Genomic DNA, 24,457 nt, shown 5'->3' on the forward strand with positions numbered 1-24,457 from the left:
TTCATGAAGACATGACTTGAGAATTTTTAGTCTTTGTTCAACTTCAAAAACCATCTCACGTGATGCACGTTAGTTCAGGTACGAGTGATTGCTGACTCGTGTCGATTCAGTGCAGATGCTAGCTCGGCTAGCAACTCTCACAATGCTAGCCTTGCAAGATACAGTACTGAAAAACCCATAGCAGATAAGTTGGACAGCCTGGACTCAGGTTTTCAACTGATGAACTGCATCTAGCAACACTTTCTGCTCCTTTCATGGGTGTGGGGCTTCAGCCATCACATATGGACAAGCAAGACAATACATTACAAGGTAAACAGCTTTATTTTTATCAACCCCAGAGGAACTGGGCACACTGGGGATGTATCCCCAGAAGACCCGCCCCACAGCCTTACTCTGCTTCTGATTGGCCAGTTCTTGTTTAAGCATGTGGACTGAAAACCAATCGCGAAGAGAGGAAGCAGGTTCTTCACAGAATGTATGCTACATACGTAGTCCCCGACTGTGTGTGTACATCTGAGGGCACACACGGGGGAATCGCGTCTCTCTGCTGCCAGCCATGCCACAACAGATCAATAAATAATCTTCCGATTCTGTATGCAGTGATGCACCCATGGCAATGTTTCACATAAACCATACCTTCACATCAGATACTGATGACTTTGGTTTATCTTATTTTTACTTCTCCACTCCCCCTTTCAGTCCCAGGGGAAACTAAAAACTGTTCAGATGTTTGTACAAAAGTATTCTAATTTGATTTCAATCATTCTCATGTGTGAAACAACCCTTAACCTTTGGTTCTCATCAGCAGATACACGGCAGCCACTCCGTCATTGACGGTGGTCTCATTTCCCTATAGGCTGATGGCAACAGGGAGAATATTGGTCAACACTGATTTATTGCCGATACACTCTGTGTGCACCCATCTTGCGCATGATCACGCTTTTTTTTTTTTTTTTTTAAATTGAGTATTTTAAAGCTGCTCATGCCTCTTTTTCATCGTGTCATCTTTCTGCCATTCTCGCGAATCAGTGGACGTCAGTGACAGATTGTGGCAAATTCCACACAGAGGTAATAAAAATGTGTGTGATGAGGGGAGAGGATAAAATACTTGTCCCAATGTTCTGGAAGCATTGGCCGTGTGAAGACGCTAAAGGTTTCCTCCCTGTTATGCTCAAATGCTTGGACTTTCTTCTTTCTTTCTTTCTCTTTTTTTTTTTTAATTTTATGTAATTTCCTAATTTGTCTTTGCTTATTTTTTCTGCCTTGAGTATTTTATCTTTGTAACTTTTGCGTTACTTTGTATTTAATTAAGTTGTGTTGTGGTGTCCAGGTTGTGGAAGTGACGCAGAAGCTGAACAGGTGTTCAGGATGGAGACGACCCAGCAGTCAGACCTGCAAACCAAACGCCATATTCCCTCACCTCTCCTACGGAAAAAACCAGGACGAGAGGAAAGCGGGTGGAGCAGCTCCATGCCATTCGCCAGGTACTGAATGAAAAGTTCAAACTCTGCCAGCGTGCCACTTAGCCAGCATCACTGAAGTGTTTGGTTTTTGCCAGTGGTACAGCCCAGCGATCTCATTTGTCTTCTTTACAAGCGTGAACAGTCTTCCTCCAGTTAGCGAAACGCTAATATGCATTGGCAGTACTAACATGTGGAAGCTATCATATCAACATTTGCAGTAATAACAAGGCTCAGCTGATCAGCTCATGAGAACGTTGATCATTTGGCAGGTGTGTAGTCGGGATGGTTGAGAAACTGTGTCCTAGATTTTTCACCATCATGATGGAACTCAGTCTTTTTGTTGTTGTGGTATGGTTTGGTCTGCTAACATTAGCAGGATTGAGAAGCTCAGATCTTGTTGATTTGCTAAGAGGAGTATTTAATATTTACAGGTCACACATATGAATTTTTTTTCAAACCACCCGACTCGCATGCAAATGCCTTTTTTTTAAAAAAAAAAAAAGTAATTTACATCCCTCGTTCCCTCGCTGAATTTCAAAGATGATGCTTAGTCTGCTTGATTAGGATTTTTGCTTCTCATTTTGTTTTTGTCGCAACATTCTTTTTTTCTTTTGGCGCAAATAAGTCTTTGTATCAAATGGTGACTGATTGTTTTGCTTGAAAACATGTTTCAGTCAATAATATTGCTTTGATGCTTTTAAGATGCATTCCAAAAATAGATTTCTTTTTATGAGGAATTGATTCCCTCACTTTTTGAAAAATGAAGGATCAATAAAGAGTAACTATTTTGCGGGAGCCCTGCAGATTAAGGTCAAGAGGTAACGAGGGACACTGGGATCCTCTGTGGTTGATGGACACAGCTGTCACTGATAAAGTCCCTCCCACAAATCACTGAGGTAATAGAGCCATTATGCTCCACGCAAACTCTCTAAAATCACATCAGGTTTACTTGTGATGCTTTGCATTTTTTTAATCTCTCAAAATATCTCATTACCTGTTCAATTTTTTGTTGTTGTTTTTTTCACTGTGGTGTTGAAAGGGGAACAAATACATTTTAGTCAATGGGAATTATTGAGCCTGTCTTTTGTCTGTAGCTACTGATGTTAAAATCCTGCGAGAGCGACTTAGTCCAGTTCCTCTGTAGTTACTGTTTTTTACTGCTGTCAAAATGTCAGGGTGGGTTGCAGATTTCAGCTAGATCAGCCAGAGACTACAGTTTGATCTGCAAGCCTCTCTTGTCCACATGGAAGCAGTTCGACTGACCGAACAGACCTTCATCACTCGTAAGGTCAGATAAGTGCTTCCCAACAAAGGACGGTACTTTTCTCACATTTTGATGTCTGTTTGCTATATCTGATGTGGCAGGCCGGGGTCTTGGCACTAAGCTCTCCTCTCATCCTATTAGGGAGGTCAGCAAGAAGTAAAAAAAAAAAAAAAAAAAAGTGCTCCGCTAATGATCAAAACAGAAACAGAGGAGCCTTGTATGAGCCCTCGTATGGGTTATGAATTCAGCGGTCTGGTTTTTTAGGGGAACTGTAAGATCATTTCTCTGCATGACCCCAAAGATGAAACTGTTCATATTGTATGGGAGGGGATATAGCTGGAAAAAAATCAGTTGAATATATTCATTTAAACCTGATGATTTTTAGAAGGTTCCAGTGCACCTTCGGACTGACTAACGCCACTAACTACAAACATAACGGACAACAGCGACACAGAAGCGAGAAAGGGAAGCTGCTTCGTGAGTGAATGTCAAATTTATCTGACTCATGATGTACCGGAGGAACTAGTGGTGAGCAGAGTCAGTGCCAAAACAGCTTTTTGTGAATTGTCAAGTAAATCTGTCAATAATGAGATTGGGGAGCCCTTCACTAAGGGTTTTAAAAGTTAATAGGGATCCTCTTAAAAAGGTTAAAGTTTCCCCTTCTGCTTTAATGAATTTGGAGCAGGTTTTTTTTTTCACCCTCAAAGACCTTTTTTTTTTTTCTTTTTTTTTGAGATGCTTGGTGTTGCATCTTAAAGGAACATGTAATTTACCACCGTCAGCTGTGAGTACACACACTTGAAAATACCGTTCTCTGCTGCAGCAGTGATGATCAACCCCGCTTCATTTCGTCGTCTCCCGTATGGGCCGTTGATGAAGAGCTTTCCCTGCGAGCTCGGTATGAGGAAGACTCTGAGGATGATTATACAGAGGCAGACCCTGTACTCGACGATTTGTATGCCCGTCGGGTCCAGCAAACCCTTCATCAGACATCTATTAACCCCAACTGTGACCGCTTCTTGCCCCGCTATTGGACACCTGAGGAGGAGATTCGTGTCCACACCATCTACCTGGGCTCCCAGAGAAGACCCTGGTATCGTAAAATGCAAGGTTTAAGGTCTGTCGGCTGGTGTTGGTTCTCTGTGATGCAAAGCAGTGCTAATCTGACAGTTTTAAAGCAGCGACTAATAAAAGGCAAGTTTTTCTACTCTTTGCATAACATGTAATCATGCGTTGCTTGAACAGCAAGTAATCTTAACTAAGAATATGTAAATAACAGCATGCAGTGCCTATTCAACACCCTCTGACTAAAGTATAACTTTTCGTGTGGCGTTTAATGAACGTGTGGTATGGTGGCTGGCATTTGCATGTGTGTTCTGTTGAATTGGCGTTCTTGCTGTGACTAAAGAGTTTAGCAATTTCAGTTTAATTGCACCAGCAAACTAAGCCTTAGTTTGCTAGACAAAGGGAGATAGCTAGCTGTAGTTTGCAAATCTAAAAGTTAAGACTGCTGATGCAACTAACATACTTTTTATGTTTGAGCATTTTGATAATTGACTGCTGTTGATCATGCTCTTTTGTTTTTGTTTTTGACTGTAGCCACAAAGCTCTGGATTCTTCCGACGATGAGTGTGACGTTGACATTTCTAGGCTTGTGACTTCTGCTGTTGAACCAAATGCTTCCGACACATTTGAAAAGCCTCAAAACCGTCTGGAAGAAGAATCTCTCTCTAATCCTGACTGTGCGCTAGTGTCCTAAAGATGTCAAACGCACACATGCCGTTGACGCTGGAGCTGAAGTCCGTAGTGTAGCAAGATGGTAAAATGCACCCGCAGTTATCTTACCAGAGTAAAGGACTTAAGGTGAATTGATGGAAAACATGGAAACAAGGGAAGTGTACTTGTAGCATGAGCATATACTGTGGTCTCATTTTGTGGACATTGAATGCAGTTGCAGACCAGAAAGCAATCAATGGTTTTTGCTTGGTCGTGGGATGTGCGTAAAGTCTTAAGATCCAGAAACTACAATTTGATCTGGTTAGCTTCCTACAGTTCATCATTTGGTCCCTGTAATATAACTTTTCCACGAAGTATGTCAGTCCATCAGTTTTTGAGAGATACTGCCACAGCGGATGCCCCAAAAGACTTCCTCCTCTGCCCACACCACGCATTTTCAAGAAAATCAGTTGAATTGTTTTGCACACATCTGCTGACAGAGGCAATCGGTGCTGAAAAACCTTATCACCTCAGTGGAGGCAACTTCTATGCTACACTACAAAATGGATGGGAAATAATCAGACAAATGAAATGTGCATTGACCTTTTGCTCTCAACTGATTGCGTTACTGCATGTTGTTCCATCCAGCATTTTCTTACTGTGCTGCTGATATGAGGACTTTTTGACGGATTTGTGCTGAGTAATTCAACTGTTCGTAATGTTTTAAACACATGCCTCCTGCATTGGACCATAATTTGAAAGCTGTAACAGAATCATGTGATTGATAACACCATTTATGTCATCACTGCTTTCCAGTTTACTGCCTGTGGGAATGTGGCTTCACTGTAGAAAATGAAATGTCATTGTGGGTCAATAAAGTAAAATAGTGAGAGATTTTGGATTGAATGCTATTTTTTCCTTGTATGTGCTTTGGGTGTGGACTGAGTTTAGCTCAGTGGGATGTTGATTCACTTGTGTATTCAAATCAATGATATTGCTTGTTTTGATTTTTTTTTTTTTTTTTGAAATCAAGGTACATAATTTCTTTCCCAAATCAAGGTACATAACTTCTTTCCCGTGTGTGTGCATGCGCGCAGTGTGTCACACCACTTGCCTCAATGTGCTTGTGTTCAATCAGTCTTCTTATGAGATCTGTATGTTTGGTTCTGTAGAACCTGTCAAATCCTGGTCAGACCTGAGAGTCAAGTTCAGGTCAACCCTGGCTGGATTTGGTGAGTCCTGAAATCCAGGTTTGTTGTATGAGATGGCTGACTGCTGTGACCAGAGCTGCGTTAGCTTCGTTTCTGTTGCAATCTCCCTCAGGAATATTCTGCTGCAAGCTGAGCGCTTGTTCTCCACACTGCTGTTCATTTGCTGGGTCCATTCTTACCATTTTTGTAACTGACAAAAATTGAGGGGAAGAACAAAGCTGCAGAGTTTTGATCTACCACCTGCTAAATCATGCTGCAGGGTTATGTGGATGTCTGACATGCTCTATTGGCCGTAGCCGTGCTGTTAAAAGGCAGGCTGCTGTTCTCCAGACAGCAGCATCTGTTGCCATTTTGTCCTGCTGCATTACTTGACTTGTATGTGACTGTCCTCCTCACACTTGGCTAAGGATTTTGTTGCTTGGGTTCAGAATGTGGTGGGGTGTGTGTGTGTGTGTGTGTGTGTGTGTGTGCGCGCGAGCGCCTGCATGTTTTTCATTAAACCTTGCATCAGCTGTTTTAAAACAGCATGTTTTAATGCTTGAGCTTGTACTGGGCCGGTTTTGCTCTGCGGTGCAAAATGAAGCTGCTGTGTCATACAAACATTGTGGATCCTGCTTTAATGTTGTGTCCCGTGTCTTTGTCCGTAACAGGAGCAAATCGCTGAGTGACATCCCGATGGTATATCCCGTACGTAAAATTTCTGAGGGGAATCCCGTTTTGGTTGAGGATGCAGGCCCAGATGATGGCATAGCAAAGGAAGCAAACAAATGGAAGACATGTGGCGTTGCCAAAGACAATGAAGCTCACTGGCAGGAGGTACATCAAGAAAAGTACTAACAGCCCTTTGATTAAACAGTTGGAGGCAAATGTATTTGATGTATAAATAACAGAATCCCATGCTTTTGTCAGGACTTGACTAAGTGGAAGAATCGTCGCAGGAGCACAAAGTCTGATCTTCGCAGGAAGTCGCTAGACCGAGAACATGTCATGAAGCAGATGACCAACGGGGCTTTGACGGACTTTGATAAGAAGGAAACGCAGAGCGGGCTGTTGAAGAGGTTAGCTACTGCTCCAGATGTACTAGAATGTCTTGAGTGCAAAGCCTGTAGCTATCAAGCTTCTATATAAAGTCTATAAAGGGCTTCTGACCTCTCTTGTCAGTATGCCACAGTGAACTCATGTAATATGACACATCCTCCCCCCCATCGTTTCTGCTTCCTTCATTACATTGACTCCTCTTCCATTACGTGCCAATTCTCCAGAGACCAGCTGTCACCGCGCAGGCATAACCCTGCCCCACACCCCAACTCCACTTCTCCTCCATCAAAGTCTTCAAGCTCTTATTTCCAGCCGCATGCTCGAGCTCCGCTGGCCCGCAGCTACGCCACTGAGGTACCTTTCAAATAACTTTGACCACACACAGGTGAGCCTCACGGTTGACGTTCTTGTACGGATGGCAGGCTCAAGTCATGGTTTTCACATAGCAGCATAAACTACTCTTGATTTAATAACTGTCATCTTGACTTTGGTTTTTCCTGGCATTTGTTATTCACTGCTGCTAGAAGATGGTGGTGATGCACCTGAAAGCTGTCAACTGCGATTGAAATGCTGGAAAACGGCAAAGGATGTCATGAATGATGGAATTTTTTTGGGGCTGGATAATCTACAGATATTGAATGGACCTGACCGAGCTGCCTGAGATTTGAGTCTGATTCAGATGGCTAAGTTATTTGGTTTAATGAATCAGGTTTTCAGTCCATCCATCAGCACTTCGCATTGATGCTGTGGTGCAGTTGAATTTGCACCGTTTTATTGGTTTTTTTTTAGTTAAATGGTAAAAAAAATTTTGTTGTGGATTCTAGTTCCCTCAGATGAAAACATATCAAAATAAAGAATAGGTCATAGAAATGAAGGGGATAAGGCTGTAAAATCTGTGTGTGGTCAGGCAGTGGTGGTCTTTATAGCTTGTGACGAACTCTCCAGTGAATAACTAATGGGTATAATCAGAATCTACCTATTGAATTACAGTAGAAAAGTTCATTCAGGTGAAGTAAGGTTTTTTTTTTTAGTGTGGACTTGTCTTCTCAGGCCTCACCAGTTGGAAGCATGCCTGCCTCGGATGGGAACATCCTAGTAGATGAGCTCCACTTTGCATCCTCAGCTTCCAGTGGCGCAGCAGTAACCATGCCCACTCCAGACTGCTCTTTCAGCTCCCTCACCCAAGTCAAAACCCAGGGCGGCTCCGCTCCCCTCCAGCCCCCTACTGAGCCGGTTCAGCTGGAAAATGCTTTTACAGATCAGATCTCCTCTCTGGTTACAAAACTGCAAAATGTAACAGAACCAGACAGCACAAAGGAACCCCCTGCAGCTGTGTCAGCTGAAAAGGAACTTCTCTGCATCGAACCAAAGGTTCCTACAGATGGAGGTGATCTGGCAGTTGTTGATCCTCTGGTAGATTTCTCCCACCAGAAGCACAAGTCAGAAGAGAGCCAGACGACTTCATGTGAACCAGCTGTGGAGCGAGACCGAGGCCAGCAGGCTGCAGGCTCCAACAAGTATCTCTCCAGAACCGGGTCGTTGTCCTGCTCCGCCAGTCTCCCTCGTGGGTTCAGGAGGTCTGAAGGATCATCTCGTTTCTCCTCGGTCCCCGCAGCCAGATCCTTCGGGACCAAGCTGTCCAGGGTTTCCTCCCTGACAAGACTGTACCACGTGAGTTCTCTGGTGATCAGTAAACTAGAGGAGCAACATGGATGAAACTGTAGTCTAATCCTGGAATGGTGTGCGTCCTCATCAAGCACTGTCAGAGCTCTTTTATTATCCTGCATTTCTAACGTTCATGTTTGCCAACTGTAGCCTGCAGCTATGGCACTCTTCTTCCTCTTCTTTTCCATCTTTGTGTGCTTGAGATTGCTCAGCCTCAGCTGTGTATCCTGGTACACATGTCTAATCCTTGTGTGTGTCTGTGTGTTTTTTCTTGCTACTTATTAAGGACTAGAATACGCATTTAACCGTGAGGACATTTTAGCCGGTCCTCACATCTTCAAAGGGCCATTTGAAGGTCAAGACGTGGTTTTAGGGTCAAGGTTAGAATCAGGTTCAGGTTTGGTTTAGGGTCAGGCAGTCTGTGAAGACTTTCATTGATGTAATGCATTCCCTAGCCCCTCACCCTAAACCTAACCATCTTAACTAAGATATATATGTACAAGGGTGTGTGTGTGTGTGTGTGTGTGTGTGTGTGTGTGAGAGAGAGAAAATAATGAGAGGGAGGGGCATAAATTAAAAATATCAAAGTACATGGGAAATTTATAAAGAAAAATCCATGACAATTTAAAATGTTTGTCACGTTTCCATTCAGTCAGTGCCTGCTTTTATTTTAAAATTTATTTATTCAATCAATTGTCTTACATTCTGCCTGTTTCAATCATTCATAAATGTCCTTTGTTACACGATTGTTTGCACCATGAAGGAGGAGTAGTCTGTTTTGTTTTCTTTCTTTTGGACAAAGATTTTTATGAATTCTTCTGTCATCCGTTACTCCACAGTAGTCATTTCCTGTTATCAAATTGCCTCTTAAACTCTTCCGTCTCACAATTTATTCAGGCTTCTTTGCATCTTATTAAAAAGAAGAAAAACCCATAAATGTCCAGTTTCATTAGAAGTATACATCAGGAGGGGTAAGAAAATCCTTCAGTGGTCCGAGGTGCAGGAGCTGTTGTAGTAACTTTACGTACTCCATGCTAGATTTTAGAGTTTTGGAGCAGATATGCTGAAGCTACTTAATGTAATGAGAGCGTCTCGTGTGTGTGTGTGTGTGTGTGTGTTACATGTGAGTGAGCTTGTGTGACCCATGTTTTGGCTTGATTTCGTCATTAATAATATAAATACCACTATAACACTTCTCTTGTGTCCGTTGGCCCCTGTGTTCACTTATAATTGTGAAAATGTTGCACGGTCACATTTTTAAGTGCAGCTGTCGTGTCCTTCTGACGATGTATCGTTTGTGTTCATTTGTAGGTAGATGACAGCCAGGGTCTGTCGTTGAATACTGAGAAAGGGGGGTCTCTTTCTCCACCCGCCCCTTCTCCGCTCAAAAGACAGACTGCGACCGCCTGTCTGAAGAGTCAGGACCAGGCTTCAAGCAGGCCCAAGAAACCTAACCATGCAAAGCAGCCTGGTTCAGAACAGCAAGAGAAGAGTGCCAGTTTTTCAGTGCAGGCCTTCCAGACCAACAAATGGCCCCATCAGACCCACATCCAGAACCAGTTTGTGCCCCGACCCTATTCAAACTGGCAGTCCCAGCACAGCAAAGCCTCCGCTCTGAAGGCCAGCATTGACCAGCCAAAGGTACCTAGTACTGTTTCCTTGATGCAGATGTAAACAGAGTTAGATCTATGAAGCTTTTCCCACTTTGAGTTTATCAAATCAACTGTGGCAAGAGTAAACAAGGCAGAAAATATCTTCTCGTCAACTTTTATGAGATTGTTCAAGTCGGTTTCCTTTTGACACTGTTGACGAGCCTTTATGGTTCATCAGTGGCTGGACGTTTGTTTTGCGTTTCCTGTTCTTCCATTTCTTCTGGTGAATGAAATTCTTAGGAATGCTTTGTGCCAAATTTGGGGGAAATTCCACAAACGTCCGCTCGGACAAAGTGTCACCATATTAACTCAAGAAGTCTGATTATGACCACATCTAATGGGGTAAAATAATTAAGTTACAATGCTTGCTATTCAAAATGTCAACTTCACCATGATGTCATATTTAGACACTTGTCTGACTCACTTGACACGAACTGAGTAACAGAAGTGAGACATGAGGCAACTTTTAATGATGCTTCATAGATTATCTCTGCATATGTTATGGACTCTGGACAGACATGGATGTAACTTGAATGAAAAGCAACGGGAAATTGTAGTTTACTTGCTCATGTGGACGGCATGTTCACACATACATACTGTGTATATAGGTATGTGTGTGTGTGTGTGTATGTGTTCATATATAAATACACATTCATCCAAAAACAAACATGAACATGAAAAGCTTCACAAAGATATTTGTTGCATTAATTTGTGCCTAGTAAGCTTATCAGTAAGTGTATCGCTGACTTCTAAAGTCTCGAGTTTCCACCAACAAGCAGAGGACATTGTATCAATGGGTGTCAACTTTACGTGTGTGTGTGTGTGTGTGTGTGTGTGTGTGTGTCAGGTGGATTACAGTGACATGAGAGTGAGTCTTACTCTGAGACCCAACAGCAGACCAGACTTTGGGTTCCAGACTCACTGGGACACTACTGGAGAAAAACTAAAATTCATTCAACCTGGTAAGAGCTCTTTTACTTTTAACAGGGCTTTGATGAAACTGGTGACGCTGAATAATCATGACGTTTCTATTAATGGCGCTTTGAAAGAGGTTGTCCGCTGACTTCACAGCAAAGACGGAAACACAACAAGAGAAGTAAGAATCACTGCGAATTTGAATATTTTTATTTATAGAACTACATGCATAAATTGTGCAGTCTCTTGTTGTTGTTTTTGTTGTTTTTTTTGAAGTGGAACCTTCCAGGCAGGGTTTTTTTTTTTTTTTTAAGATTCTGTACTAGCAGAGTGAAGTAATTTTATTAATTAATGTGAAAACGATTGTTTGGATGCTAATTTAGCATGAAATGTTTCAATTCAGTGATTTGTCGTAAAGGAAAAACACAATAAAAGCAAGACCATGATTATAAAAAGCAACTATGAATATTTTAACAGACCGGAGAGAGGTGTCGCTTACTCTTGTACTGTAGTTTTAGCTTACTGGGAGTAGCAGCAGAACCACCGTTGCGTGCGGGAGCAGCACCAATATGGCTGAAAGCACTGAGCAGAATGACAACGAAAATGTCCCGTTTTTTTTTGTTTTGTTTTGTTTTTTTTATATGGAGTGCTTCAGGGTCGATACTTTCGACTGAAGTAAGAAGATCTTTAACTAAAATTGACCCAACTGTGGGAGGACTTTGAACAGTTTGCACAGAAACCTTGCCCTCGTGTCCTAGTTTCGGCTTATCGAATCACCTCTGAAGCTGGCACCTAGTGTGTTTTGCTGATTTTTTTTTTTTCCCTCATCTGTAATCATTTTCCCTCTGCCTGTCCCTCCCTCATCAGGCAGCCCAGCGGAGCTCTGCCAGCTGCGTGTTGACGATGAGATTGTTGCTGTTGATGGGGTCGCCGTGGCTCACATGAGCCTCAAGCAGAGGGAGGATAAAATGACATCTGCCCTGAAAACTGGCAGTCTGACCATGGACATCCGTCGCTACGGCAACAAGGGTAAGATCATTAACCAAAAGGCCGTCCTTTCTTTCAGCACCTTCTCAAGTCTCTTAGTTTGTTTTTTTTTAACCAGTGATCATGAAAGGAGCACAACAGTGGGACCTCCGTGTTTAACAGCAGGTTCTTTTCATTAGATTGGAGTACCAGTCGTCACAACCAGCCTGCCCAGAATAGAATGACCCTCAATCTGACTGCTGCAGCACCCGTTTTGATAGGTTGCCCTGATCACCATGCCAACAGCAATGCCTCTACAGAAACCACAGTAACAACATTAAGTGGGCAGACAGATAATGTGAGCGATTCACCTGTCTAATGTGGATGCAAAAGCCATCAAGCTTAATAAGTGTCGCTCATAAGGTGAATCTCGATGTTCTTTGACCTGCACAGATTATACAAGTTAAAGTCCTGAGTGGAGAGCTTCCTGACAGCCACAGGACAACAATAAGTAAAGGTAATAGGAGATATAAAATGCATTATGGTAAAAGCATTGGGAATTAGAAAATTACAAATGTCTAGCAGCATGAAATAGCGCTTTTTTTCCACATTCATTCTCATATAGCTTTTATATTTTTATATATATAAAATTATATATATATATATATATATATTATATATATTATATATATATTATATATATATATATATATATATATATATATATATATATATATATATATATATATATATATATATATATATATATATATATATATATATATATATATATATATATATATATATATATATATATATATATATATATAAAATATGCAAAATTAGAAGACAGAAACTTTTATTTCTTATCGGAGCTTTATATAGCTTTAAAGAAGTAAATAAATTAAGTCAAAAGTTTCAATCTTCCTTTGCTCCTTGGAAGAATTCACTCAAAATTTTGAAGATTAAAAAGAGTTTAATGCTTGTTACAAAAGCCATTATTGGTTCATGTTATCTGGTGCAAAAAAATCTGGACCAACACAAAATCTATTGTGTGCTTTTATGTAATTCAATGTTTTTTCTGTGTGTTGTTTCAAAACTTACATGATGCAACTCATTCAACATCTTATTTTTTGGCACATACACTGATTCGTGTCCTGCCGTTTTGTCTCCTCCCTTCACACCCTGCAGGCTTCAGCTCGTGGGTTTATCTATGTGGTAAATGTTTACACTCAATTTGAAGTTTGACGTGTCCCCTTAACATAGCTAGAAAGTGCTGTGTGTCACGAAGCTTCATCAAGGCCTGGACCAAGCAGATTTGTTTCTTATCCAGCCTATGAATATCTTTTTTTATTTTTATATATATATATATATATATATATATATATATATATATATATATATATATATATATATATATATATATATATATATATATATATATATATATATATATATATATATATATATATATATATATATATATATATAAAAAAGATAGACTGCTGCATGCTCAACTCTTTGCTTCCTCTGCAGTATCACTCAACTGGGGGATATAAAAGCCGTTTAGTGTTGTAATTTATTTACGGATATTCTGATCCTAACACGCTGATCCCAGGCCAGAACCGGGCGATGGCAGAGTAAGCCTTTTCAGCCGAGGTGGCCTCAGATACGAACCATCATCTAATCAGACATTTAAGCCTTGATATTTATTGATGGTTGATGCATTCAGCCAGAAGATTATGATCTTTGTCCAGCTCTTTTTTTACATGATGTTCAATCAATATCTGAGACTGTTCACTCTGAGGTGTCTTACTGACTTCATTGAAATAGAAATGCAAGATTCTATATAATCAAGGTTTAACTGTAACCCAAATGACGCAGTTACATGAAGTGAACAGTGTACAACAACATGCGGTAACCAGCAATAGTCAATGGGGGGAGCACGATTTAAAGTTTCCCTTTCACATATGGAAGTGTAGTGTGTGTTCCCTTCACATGGAATGAATGAGATTACTGATTGAGGCTTGTGGGATGTGGTTCATTTCTCCACAATAGTGCAGCGATCACAAACATGCACACAGACTGACGTATCCGACCATCCAGATCATCTCACAGCTGCTCAGTAGTGGACAGATATGTCAAATTGTCCACACAGTCTCGCAAAGTGAGGCCTGAAAAATGTCACTCAAACTTAAGATTACTTGTAGCGGACAAAGAGCACAACAATGAGGCTTGGAACCTCTGCAGCGGTGCCCATTGTCGATGACATATTAGGCTAACTCCACCAGCACCGTGCACCATGTAGTCATTGTCTACCATCTACATGATCAAAGGTAAAGGTGTGTGTGTGTGTGTGTATAGGTAAGTATCTGTGAACAGATATATGAGGGTTAGCCTGCTGAGTCCAGGTCGGTGTCAACAATCTCTGCCCAAACATTGACGGCGGCCATACAGATGCAGCAGATGAATGTTCTCATTCTGTACCTGTGTGGTGACACGTCCTCTGCTGGTATGCGGCCAGCAGTTTTGCTGAAGAGGAAAAAAATGAACAGGTACAGCTGCAGCAATTTGACATCATGTCAGCTTGCAACCTGCCACTTATTGACATCTTTGGAATTTTGATGCGTGACACACGTGTGTGTGTGCGCGTGCGGAGCATGCGAGTCCCCTTATCGGCCCCTAAAACCTGGTGCAGGGGTTCTGACGTCAGCTTTTTATCTTGTTGAGAAGAAATGTGTTAACACTGATATGTAAAACACACATGTTGGCAAAATGTGAGAGCAATAAGATCCCTGGAGCGCATGGAACACGTTTAGGCTGGGAGAGAGCTGCAAAGTGAACAAGTCACGTTGACACCATTTCTAGCTCAAAGCCCTACATTGAACTACTGGCAAAGGTTTGCAGGAGTCAGTCGCACAAGAATAGATAAATATCTGTCAGAAACCAAGACTAACGATATCAGACTATATGCTGTACTTGTCTACTGTTTGACTTGTAAGGTGGTGGTCTCATTCTCAGGAGAGACTTGTTACAAATGTAACACCACAAAAATTAAATGAATGAAATAAGAGAAGCACCACGTCATAATTGGGTCAAAGTAGTAAAAGCAAGTGCAAGTTGCATGAAGCCTCCCTTCTCTAGTGTGTCCCCAGCATGTGAGTGATGTCAGAAGTGCAGTATTTGATGACTCCAACATCTCAATTATCTGAAGCAGGTACAGAATGTTCGCTTTAGTGACCCTGTGTTTTCTCTCACAGGTGGTTCAGAATCAGCAATATCTGATGTAAGTTACCTCCTCTTGATCAAAGGGTATCCATATGCACATTCCAACCTGTGTGTGTTGCACTGTGAACTATTTGAGCCCGCAGTCTGTCTGTCTGCATCCCCAGCTGCAGGTGCCATCCCTCAGCCCCTCCCCCTCCAGCTGGTCATGGGACCACGAAGAGGATCGCAGACGGCAGGAGAAGTGGCAGGAAGAGCAGGAGCGCCTCCTACAGGTGAAACCTACTCCCAGCACAAAAATCTTGAGTATTGGTCTGATCAGTGTCGGAGCCTTGAGCCGCTCCACGACTCAAGACCCATCGGGCCAAATCAGCTAACCATCACAATCTTGCTCTATTCAATCTTTGCCTCGTCCTTATTATTTTTTAACCTTTCAATCACTTGACTCAAACTAAATTTCCCCTTTATCCCCTGATGATTTGTGATGAACTCTGTTCTTTTGTAAGGTGCCTATGAATAACATATTATCTTATTCCTCTAAAGTTGAGTTCAGCTCATAAATGTTTGCGCTCGTGCCTTTGCATTGTTTAGGAACAATACCAGCGGGATCAGCAGAGGCTGGAGGCAGAATGGCAGAGGGCACAAGAAGATGCGACTGCGAGGGAGGTGTGTGGGAATCTAGGTTCAACCTTTTTCTGGTCCAAAGAAACTTTTATAAACTGCGGTCACTTTTAAATCAATGGATTAACAACAGTCTGCTCCGATATTTCTTATTACCCTCTGCAACAGCGTTAAAGGACTGTTGGTTCCAAGTTTTCCCCGGCAGCAATGAAGTCTATTTGCTCGAGTGTTCAGTCATGTTTGATTTTAATTTTTATTTTGTTTAACTCATTTATGCAGTCTTTTTTTTTTTTTACAAGACACACCGCTCTAGTTCAGTCTAGTCAATATCTGAAAGTGTAGGACCTTCACAAGACTAATATATGGCTGGTTTAATAATTGTTGGCAAGCTGAGGACCAGTAAATTAAACGGACACTTAATTGTCTTGCTTTGCCTCAAACACTGCTGTGACGGCCCTGTAAGAACTCCCTCAGGGCCTTTGGAGGCCACATTAGTTCTGTATCATAATGGCATTTCATAATTCATGAAACAGAGTAATGTTGAGATGACCAACGGTGGTGAGAGTCCTGACAGAGGCCCTCTTCTAAATGGATCGTCAAAAACCAGAGAAGAAGAGAGGAGCCCAGTCAGGGTGGGGGATCAAGAAGAGGCCAAACCTCAAAGTGACTCCCAGCGAGAGCATCAGGACAAGATTCCTGAGCATGACTGGTGAGAGAAACATGTTCCGCAGTACAGCCAAGCAGCGTTTGAGAGGCTTTCTTAACGTGACTCGTTCTGACTCATGGTGAATCTCTTCTCCTCCGCTGCACCTCAGCGCTGAGGACTCCTGTGGCTTCGCTCAGTTGTCTCCCGCACACAGGTCAGAATAAGCACCCCTGTTTCATCTTCTTTTCAATCAATCAGAATGACTTTCTGACCTAGCAAAAGCCAACATGAGTTGAAAGCAGCCTGCTGCAAAATGTATATTTGACTCAAATCCCTGAACAAAATGATGGATTTTGATTTATTTGTTCTTGTAATTGCTTTTTTTCTCTCCCACAGGACAAAGTCCTTGTCTACTTCAGCTTTAGCTGGTCCCCACAAACAGCCAACAGGTTAGTCCAGCTTCCCAATATTCTGGTGTTCTTCTGGCCTCACTCCTAAAATGTATCTTGATTCAGGTGATCAGAAGACACGAAAAGAGGAGTGCGTGTCCAAGGCAGAGCAAGAGCGGCAGCAGATTTTGAAGGAGATGAAGAAGAGGACTCAGCTTCTGACTGACAACAGCTGGATACGTCAGCGCAGCAGCAGTTTTTATAAGGAACCCATCTGTGTTGGGGTTTCACTGAAGAGGTTGATTCTGTTTTCATTCACATGGCGTGTTTTCTTCAACCCCTTCAGTTCTCTGAACTGTGACATCTTGTCTACAGGTATGAGTCTCTGGACAGCCTGGAAGCACTGCGTCGGTCGCCTCTCTCAGCCTCCAGCTTTGGATTTCCCCGTCCGCACTCAGCTGCTGCAGGCTTCTGCGCTCCAAGTAGGACCATCTCCCCCCGCTACAGCACAGGATCCATTTCATCCCAGAGACCTGCCTCCATGGACCTCCATCACAACAGGTAATTCATGCAAGTGCAGAACTCTTCTCTCCGGTGCATGGCCTGCTACTTGCTGTATCTTACATTCTCACCATGTGCTGCCCCAGGATGGTCAGTGGCAGGAGAACTTGCTGTGTGTGTGAGCGTGTTCTGGGTAGCGAGGCAGCCATGGTCATTGAGGCCCTTAGTCTCTGCTTCCACTTTGCCTGTTTCCAGGTGAGAGGTCATGACAAGGTGAAGGTGGGGTCACATTAGCTTTAATCACAGCAAATACTCACGCTAATCCCACTTCTAGCAACACATTTCCTGTTAATCTTGCATGTCAGAGTTTACTTTTTAGGGAAATTCAAACCCCAAATTTGGATCCACTACTCTTATGTGCATTGTTTTTACATGTTTTTTTCATCAGATGGTGTGGTTAAGAGCGCCAGTCAAACCTCGAACAAACAGAAACGCCAGAAACCAAAACAAGATCTGAAATGTGTTGACCAATTAGAGAGAAAACCACAGAGAACTCGAGGAAATGGAGATTCTTGAATAACTAATATTACACTTACGTGCCAAAAACATTTTTGTAATGTTTACAGATTTATTGGATTTGTCAGTGTCCCCTCAAGTTTTTTTGTTTTTTGTTTTTGATGCACAATTTGAAAATGTGTGTATAAAAGCCGGATGGAAACACATTGGCACCATGTCGGTGTCCTCCCCTGGTGTTGTACAGTATTGATTATATTTTGCACCCTCGACATCACATCCTCTGAAGGACCCTTAAAGTGCACTGAAAGCTGGCGTGACAGTTCAGTCTTGTATCAGCAGTCATTCATCTCAAATACTCATCTGCCTTTACAAGCACCTGCCTGACAGTTTCAGCCACTTCTTCTCACCCGTCCATAGACACCATCTGGCTTGGTGGTCACATCTGCTGCGGTCACCCTGTCGGCCATGTTGGTGGTTTTTCCACTGATGACTGGTGAAGCCCACCATCCTGCATCTCTTTTAGATGCTTGCTGTGAAAATGTCACTGGGGAGAGGCACACCCAAGGATCATTAGAGTGTAGATGTAGAAGTCGCTTCACTGCTGCACGTCTGCTTCATATGGCTTCTGTCTTGTTTTTACTTCTCTGGAGGAAAACAAAAAACCAGGTTGTGGTTTTGTTTTTTTAGATGTCAGTCAGGCAATATTACTGAAACGCTAGTCTCATATATGTTTGTCTGCTGGATTTCACTTAAATAAGTGTCTTTTTCTCACTTCTCCCTCCTCTTCTCAGTGTGTGGGCTGCCAGCACCATCTCGGAGGAGCAGAGACCGGTGTCCAGGTTCGGATCCGAAACAGGAAGCCATACTGTGAGCCCTGCTACTTCCAACTCAAGTGTGAGTATTGGTATTTTGTAAGACCTGTACTCATTTTTTTGAAGAAGCGTATAACACCTCCCTGGTTTTGCATCAAGCTTTCCCCTTCACAGATTGCCTGTTTTTGTGTTTTTGGCTTGGATAATCTGCTCCAGCCATAATTTCTCTGCTGTTAATATATTGCAACCTGATTTGCTCCCATATTAGAAAATCTGTAGTCTTCATTGTTCAGGAAAGCAAACTAAACCATGTTTTCAAGTAAAAAAATGTGTATATTAATTTCTAAAATTTCATCATTTCAGCCAATGGTGCCTCCCCCTTGTGACCAGAATGGTGTTCATCAGATTACAGAGTAAAAACTGAATGGGAGAGTGTGGGGCACATCATCCACACAGCGACGTGAGGCATTTTATGTCCTAATCACTGCTGAAACAGAACCTGATCTAAAAATAATCTCGACAAATTTTGGATTGACAGGAAAAGTAGTTTCTTATTAGCTGTTTTTAACCAAATATGGTACTTCAATAATAAAGAGATATCAATCACTAGTGTTGTATAAGTGTGCTATTGTTGATCAGCAATGTATTGGAGATATATTCGGTCGTGTTGCCTGTAAATGTAACCCTGGTATGGAAGCACATTTTAAATTTGTACTGAAGCACTTTTTTTGTTGTTGTTGTTGTTCTATTGAAATCTCACCATCTACACATTGGGATCCATCATTGGTAAATATAATCACTTTTCTCATGAAACGAGCATCTAAATTGCAATGACTTTGTAAATAAAATGCACTTAATACAAACGTATGTGTTATTCATTTGTGTACCACATGGTGGCATCATTGGTCTCAAAGTCCTACTGAATCTTCATTGGGAATCTCACTTGTTGACAGTGGCAATGTTGTGGGTCTGTTGTGCGCACAGTGATTCTTGCTGAGGTTTTATGACACTGAGGTGGAGCTACAACACCAGCTACTTTCATATTTTTAAGAGCTAGCTGTGTATGTCTTGTCAGATACTTTTCAATTATTTGTATAATAGAAACACTTATAGTTTTCTTAAGAGACCTGAAGTTGAATAGTATTTTTTTGATTGGTGTCAGCATCTAAATACAAAATTATCGTTGCCAAGGAGGTAATGTGATTGGTTCTGTTTTGTGACGGGTTTATGTAAAAACTATGATCCAGTCCCGTCAGAGGTGTGAACTCGCTGAGTACCGGAGGAAACTTTGATTTCCTGATGTTCCGTCATTCATAAATGCCTTTCTTGAACTGATCGGTGCCACTGAACTCCAGCACTTGTGTGCTCTCAATCTAAACAGTCTTGGGTTAAAAGTGTCTTATCAAGAAATGTTCATATACAATATGTCTGTTCTTCTTGCAACACAGATACACCATGTAGATGCAGCCCACATGAAACTGTTTAGAAGTGAGGTTTTTTTAATCCCCCCCACACACACACACATCAGAGTCTGTTTATAAAATGCTGATGCAGGCCAGACTTCTTTAGAATAACTATCTTCATCTACAAACCTATTTGAACATTTAAGTCAAACACCCAATGCTGCACATCTGTCTCCGTCTTGGTTATGTAAAGTATCAAATACTTAAACATAACAGTTCCTTTAAAAGCCTGTTTTTTCTTGTACAGAGGAAATATTGAGGACTGTTGGATAATTCCTCTGAATTTTTTTTTTTGCATCCAGTTATTGCTTCGCATGTACAGTATAACATCAGTTTGGTCCATTAAAATTGTGGGTTTATTGTCAGGATTTTTTTCTATGTAAAAATGAGTTGTTCTAAGTTGGTCTCGACTTAGTCTGATTAGTAATGTTTTAAGCCAACCCTCAACAGGAAATTATGGCGTAAGAGCAGAAGCAACAGTTTACAGACCTGAAATTCAAATGGGGAAGTGTTGTTGTGGGGGGGGGGTGGCTGCTGAACCTCAGGAAACAAATCAGATTAATCTCAGTTTTCTATACTGCTTATTCAATCAGTCTCTTCCCTTTATTTCTCTTTCTCTATCTTTCTGCCCTTCTCTTTCCTTCTGCATATCTGTCTTCCTCCATTATCTGTCTTTGTCTCTGCCCTGCTCTCCTGCTCCCTTTCCCCCCAACTGGTCAAAGCAGAAGGCCGTCCCCATTGAGCCTGGATCTGCTCGACGTTCCTGCCTGTTAAAAGGAAGGTTTTCGTCGCCGCTGTTGCAGGATGTGCTTGCTGATGGAGAACTGTTGGGTGTAAATTCATTGAAGGAGTGTGGTGCTGGACCTGCTCTACCTGTAAAGAGTCATGAGATAACATTTGTTGTGATTTGGCGCCATACAAATAAAATTGACTTGACATATCCTTTAAGGGTCGCTGGGGGGCTGGAGCCTATCCCAGCTGACATTGAGCAAGAGACTGGGTTCACCCTGCGCTGGCAACCAGTCTGTCACCATCAGGAGCACTTAGGGGTTCAGTATCTTGCTCAAGGACACTTTGACATGGTCACCGTGGGAAGTGAAGATCGAACCAGCGACCCTTCAGTTGTTAGACGGCCACTTTACCTCTGCCACTCTACCATGTTGCCCCTCCAAAATACAAAAGTGTTTGAATAATGACAGTAACGTAACCTTGTGCATGTGTGAGTAAACAGAAGCAACAGCACAGCAATATGAGGAAATTAGAAAGCAACATAATTATATTCGTGCAAGCCTGCACAGAACTCTGATATAGATGTTATCCAGGTTCCCGTGGCAATAAATACACTGGTCTTTTCCTCAGTGTTGGGAAAGAGCGAGCCGTCAAAAGTGAGATGTTACGCGTTGGTCATTGATCAGTCTTGGCCTGACGGATGGGAATGTTTTTACAGCTCAGTGCGATCTGGTCCTTTTGGAGGGGAGAGCTCAGTTCTCTAAATGCAGACGCAGAGATATTTCTCAGTTTGACACGATCCATCTGACTACCGACTCTTGCTTGACCCATTTAAATATCACAGAGGAAGTAACAAAGGGTCAAGAGGTACAGGATAAATGTGTATGTTACTTTATATTAAGATTAAAAGCTGAACATGTTTGTTTGTTTGTTTTTTAAAGAATGATCCTTATAGTTACAAAGCAAATAATGTCAAACGTTAAACTCATTAAATTCATTAATGAGACTGATCTTTTTCTTTCTAATCTGTATTTTTAAGCATTTTCTGAGATGGGTAATCTACAAACATTGTACATTTTACAAGTTGAAATCGAATGCATCAAACAGTATCTAAACTTGATTATGCAGTCCGGCCCTTGATGTCCTCTCATACGCTACAAAACATCTGGATCACAAAACAAGCTGATATCCGTTGGAACAATGATGATTATATTTAAAGAGGCTGCCAGATGGATGTGCTTCTTAAAACTGTTAAATGAATGGGAATAAGTAGTCTTTTAGAACATGATGGGAGATAACTGCTGCCATGTTTGCCCATCTGGAGCATCAGGAGCACGATTACAAAAGCTACTGTATCTGTTTTTCATTTTGAGTCACTTGAAGAGCAGCTCAATGGAAAACTGTGACCTTAATGTTTGTCAAAGAATTTCAATAATGTTTAGGGTTTATCGCTTCTGTGGGATGTAGGAAACCACCTTAATCCTCTTTTAATTTGTCATGGGAAAAAATCCAGAGATTCCCTCAAGCTTTTATTTACAGTACAGAACTGTTTTTGGGGTTGTTGTTTTTTTTTTGAGAATTTATTCTGGTGGAAACATTTCCTCTCTAGGAAACTATTCCACTGTATTCCCACAAAGTTTCCATGCAGGTCCTTGGATATGTAGTTTATCATTATACGGCAGTTAATCGTCTGCTGACTGTTTCCTGCTCCATCCTCTCTTTTAAACATGAATCCAAATGTAGGATTTTTTTGTCGATTCAACTTGTCAGACTGGTCGGAGCTCTTAAAACCTGTTTTGTTTAAATGCAGCAGGCGGTTAGAGGCTCTGTAACACAGCTAGACATTGAATCACAATGCAATCAAATGGGAAATTCTATTAAATGAGGAAATAGCTGCAAGTTACAAAAGTGTCACGAATCTCTTCTGTTCAAATGTCAAGTATCTGTTACCCTTGTATTTCACTGTCCTATCTGTCTGCCGATCTGGAGGACACAGGAAGCAGTGAGGAAGACGTAGGCGTCTCTGTACCTTGCAGATATCTGGCAAGCGCCCTTTCAGTGGAACATCTCAGCTGAAACACTGTCCAGATCACTAACAGATGAGAGTGACAGGCAGGCGGGACTACCTGCGGTCTGCTCTTACAACCCTCGTCTCAGCCACGACAAGGAGGTTTGGATTCAGGGTTCATGAACAAGGCCTCTTTTTCCCCCACTCACAAGGAGAAGTGCATCCAAACTGCTTGGTCTTTTAGGTTTTCCTGGCAGACATGTAAAAGTACTACTACCACCAGCATCGAGTACAAAGAGGTGATATAGTTTTATCAGGTAGTTTAAGAGTGTGCCAAAGAAAAAAGGATCTTACTATTCATGAACTTGCAATACAATTTAAATGAAAGTGACCTTAGTAAGAGTCTGAGACAGACACAGGGTAATAAGACGGTTCAGCGATGGATGGTAATCGGCTTCCTCCGTGTCTTGCACTTTCACACAGCCCCGACAGTAAGGGAGGGGGGCTGGCACTTCTTGTGAAAAGAAGCCCTCTGAGGTCGCAGCGGGGGGGGGGGGGGTGCCCCCTCTCTTCCTGTCTGTTCCCTGCAGCTGATTGATGCAGGCATCCTTTTACCTTTTGGTTTAGCAGCGCAGTGCAAGGCCAAGCTCTGTCACTGGGAACTGCACCAATCTCCGGTTTGCTGCTGGGTGCTGAGAGTGCTGGCGACATTTCTACCTTCCCTTTACCCAACAGAGTAGTGGAGGTGGGGGGCTGAGATCTACTCAGTCAGATGAACCGTGTTGGAAGTGCTGGAAGTGGAGGCAGGCAACTGACATAATCACTGATTAAAATCTCTGTGGGCAGCTACATCTGGGTTATGACTGCACTTCCCCTGGCTCATAGCTGCTGCCACTGAAGCTTACTGTTGACATGACACTTTTAATGTTTTAAGTGCAAACAAAGTTGCTAAGAATAGCTTGTTTTGAACAACTCTTCTTTCTAATACATGCAGGTTAACAAGGCTGCAGAGTAAACCATATTTCAAAACTAAATCTGATCCTTTTTTGAGGGGAAGTCTGACATGACTGGGAGAGGAAAAAGGTCAAATGACTGAATGATTAAAATGGTGGGGGAGGGTATAGCTGATCCTGTTAGTTATGTCATGTTTATTTACCACGCTTAAGGCTGGTTTTAAAACAGTTCCAGATCATAGGTTGATTCTTCCACTATTTTATATTGCTACCATGACTTGTGATGAAACCACTCAAGATCACATTTGCGGGCAGCATCAAAACTGCTGAATGAAGTGTAATAAAAATCAGGTGATTTGAATCAAAGCAGGCCGTCTGTGGGACTCCCTCGATGACAAAACAAGTTTGGTTTTGGTCACTTAGTGTATCGCTGATGTGCTGAAAGTTAAAAGGGGAACGAGTGTGTATGTATGCTTTGGCTAACTTTCCTATGAAACCAGAATCAGTGAATGTTAAGACTGGAATGTATTATTTCCTTCATTTCCTGGATTCGCTCATGAGCTTTTACTTGCGCTGAGATCTACAAAAGATGAATGTACTTTAGTGCTAATCTTATCTGTCGCTTTGTGTAACTGAGGGGTTAACCGACCAAAAGAGAGAAGTGATACATTATGACTAACAAAACTGTAAAACTGACAATGATA

General features: G+C 41.9%; 1 protein-coding gene across 4 annotated transcripts in view; it reads left to right on the plus strand.

Moving 5' to 3' along the window:
* The window catches only part of LOC147269236 (LIM domain only protein 7-like), a 28,581-nt gene extending 9,124 nt beyond the window's left edge, over window positions 1-19,457 (plus strand). The window contains exons 8-29 of one of the 4 annotated variants that reach the window (XM_086181319.1): window positions 1,331-1,484; window positions 5,616-5,675; window positions 6,305-6,470; window positions 6,564-6,712; window positions 6,917-7,046; window positions 7,743-8,363; window positions 9,669-9,998; window positions 10,857-10,971; window positions 11,792-11,953; window positions 12,091-12,248; window positions 12,344-12,407; window positions 15,151-15,176; window positions 15,283-15,390; window positions 15,707-15,781; window positions 16,270-16,445; window positions 16,552-16,596; window positions 16,779-16,831; window positions 16,898-17,069; window positions 17,147-17,332; window positions 17,419-17,527; window positions 18,580-18,682; window positions 18,964-19,457. In XM_086181319.1, coding sequence (XP_086037445.1) covers window positions 1,331-1,484; window positions 5,616-5,675; window positions 6,305-6,470; window positions 6,564-6,712; window positions 6,917-7,046; window positions 7,743-8,363; window positions 9,669-9,998; window positions 10,857-10,971; window positions 11,792-11,953; window positions 12,091-12,248; window positions 12,344-12,407; window positions 15,151-15,176; window positions 15,283-15,390; window positions 15,707-15,781; window positions 16,270-16,445; window positions 16,552-16,596; window positions 16,779-16,831; window positions 16,898-17,069; window positions 17,147-17,332; window positions 17,419-17,527; window positions 18,580-18,682; window positions 18,964-18,986 — 3,185 coding nt within the window. In that variant the 3' untranslated portion in view covers window positions 18,987-19,457. Of the gene's footprint in view, window positions 1-1,330; window positions 1,485-5,615; window positions 5,676-6,304; window positions 6,471-6,563; window positions 6,713-6,916; window positions 7,047-7,742; window positions 8,364-9,668; window positions 9,999-10,856; window positions 10,972-11,791; window positions 11,954-12,090; window positions 12,249-12,343; window positions 12,408-15,150; window positions 15,177-15,261; window positions 15,391-15,706; window positions 15,782-16,269; window positions 16,446-16,551; window positions 16,597-16,778; window positions 16,832-16,897; window positions 17,070-17,146; window positions 17,333-17,418; window positions 17,528-18,579; window positions 18,683-18,963 lie in introns of all 4 variants that reach the window. The other 3 variants (XM_086181325.1, XM_086181330.1, XM_086181335.1) reach the window with 3 other exon arrangements.
* Window positions 19,458-24,457: the final 5,000 nt, after the last annotated feature.

The sequence above is a fragment of the Aulostomus chinensis genome, chromosome 2 (genome assembly GCF_037954235.1).
Source record: "Aulostomus chinensis isolate RoL2024-O1b breed Wild chromosome 2, RoL_Achi_v1.0, whole genome shotgun sequence".
NCBI lineage: Eukaryota > Metazoa > Chordata > Actinopteri > Syngnathiformes > Aulostomidae > Aulostomus > Aulostomus chinensis.